Below are 1,471 nucleotides of genomic sequence, written 5' to 3' on the forward strand. Positions count from 1 at the left end.
AGGACCAATGGACACCCAGACAGAAGACCAGGTTGTGGATCAAGTGAAAATTCACCTCCAGCTCTAGGAAGCTGGAAGGGGGCTCCCTGAAAGCCCCCCTCCAGAATTCTCTGCTGTCAGACCAGCTACCAGCTCTGTGGAAGAGGAATAAGAAAAGGCGAGGCATCCCTGTACGACCGGCCTGGCTACAAGTGCTGGGAGGACCTGCTGGCTCCCCTTTTGCCCCAAGGCCTTTGGTGGGCCAACTGGCCCAGGGGAAAGATCTGTGACCCAAGCATTTTCCTACAAAGGCAAAGGCCTCTTAGTATTTACATGCTGCTGGTGCTTTGGGCACTGAGGCAGCTCAGAGAGAGTAGCTGTTGCTCATCAGGTACTCCTTGTCATCCATGGTGCTCCAGAGGGCTCCCACAGTCAGCTCCTGGTTCTTCCGGCAGATCTTGAGAAAGAAGGCAACCATGGAGCCCAGCAGTAGGGCAGCCACAATGGCCAGGAGGGCGGCAAGCACCACAGCTCTGCTGGAAAAGCCAAGGGGCTCGGAGGGGAGGCGAGAGTGTGTGTCTGGGCCTTCGGCCTCTTCCGTTCTCTCTCGGTGGCCTGTGCACTGGCTCCTGCAGTGCTCCTCCGAGAGGTAGTTATTCTTGTTGCCATGGCAGCCACCATAGATGAATCTCTTGCACACGCCTGTGCTTATGTCGAAGTACCAGCGTGGGAAGGAGGCACGGCAGGGACCCACCACTCGGGGCCCAGCACAGGACTCTCCAAAGCCANGTTGCTCATCAGGTACTCCTTGTCATCCATGGTGCTCCAGAGGGCTCCCACAGTCAGCTCCTGGTTCTTCCGGCAGATCTTGAGAAAGAAGGCAACCATGGAGCCCAGCAGTAGGGCAGCCACAATGGCCAGGAGGGCGGCAAGCACCACAGCTCTGCTGGAAAAGCCAAGGGGCTCGGAGGGGAGGCGAGAGTGTGTGTCTGGGCCTTCGGCCTCTTCCGTTCTCTCTCGGTGGCCTGTGCACTGGCTCCTGCAGTGCTCCTCCGAGAGGTAGTTATTCTTGTTGCCATGGCAGCCACCATAGATGAATCTCTTGCACACGCCTGTGCTTATGTCGAAGTACCAGCGTGGGAAGGAGGCACGGCAGGGACCCACCACTCGGGGCCCAGCACAGGACTCTCCAAAGCCAGGTCTGTCCTCATCCAGCTCTTGGTGCTGACCAGATTCTGTTGCTGTCACCGGAACACATGTCTGGAGGCAGTCCTGTTCTGAAAAGAAGTTGTTGAGGTTGCCTCTACAGCCCCCAAAAATGAATTCCTGGCACATCTGACTGGTGGCATTGTACCACCACCGGTGGAAGGCAGCCCGGCATGGACCCACTGTCTTAGGAGAGTTGCAATGATCTGACAGCGATTCCGCAGCCGCCAGCGCAGCCGCCAACGTGACCAACAGCGCCAGACTCTTCCCGAGCCCCATCGTGCCA

The 1,471-nt window shown here is 58.0% G+C and overlaps 1 protein-coding gene across 1 annotated transcript; it reads right to left on the reverse strand.

Annotated features, from left to right (window-relative positions):
• Window positions 1-343: 343 nt before the first annotated feature.
• On the reverse strand, window positions 344-1,464 carry LOC117798635 (putative Kunitz-type serine protease inhibitor). Its single transcript, XM_034651091.1, is given in 2 exon segments — window positions 344-846; window positions 1,209-1,464. Coding segments are annotated over 2 exon segments (759 nt in total).
• Window positions 1,465-1,471: the final 7 nt, after the last annotated feature.

This window comes from Ailuropoda melanoleuca, unplaced genomic scaffold (assembly GCF_002007445.2).
Source record: "Ailuropoda melanoleuca isolate Jingjing unplaced genomic scaffold, ASM200744v2 unplaced-scaffold32629, whole genome shotgun sequence".
In the NCBI taxonomy this organism is placed as follows: Eukaryota; Metazoa; Chordata; class Mammalia; order Carnivora; family Ursidae; genus Ailuropoda; species Ailuropoda melanoleuca.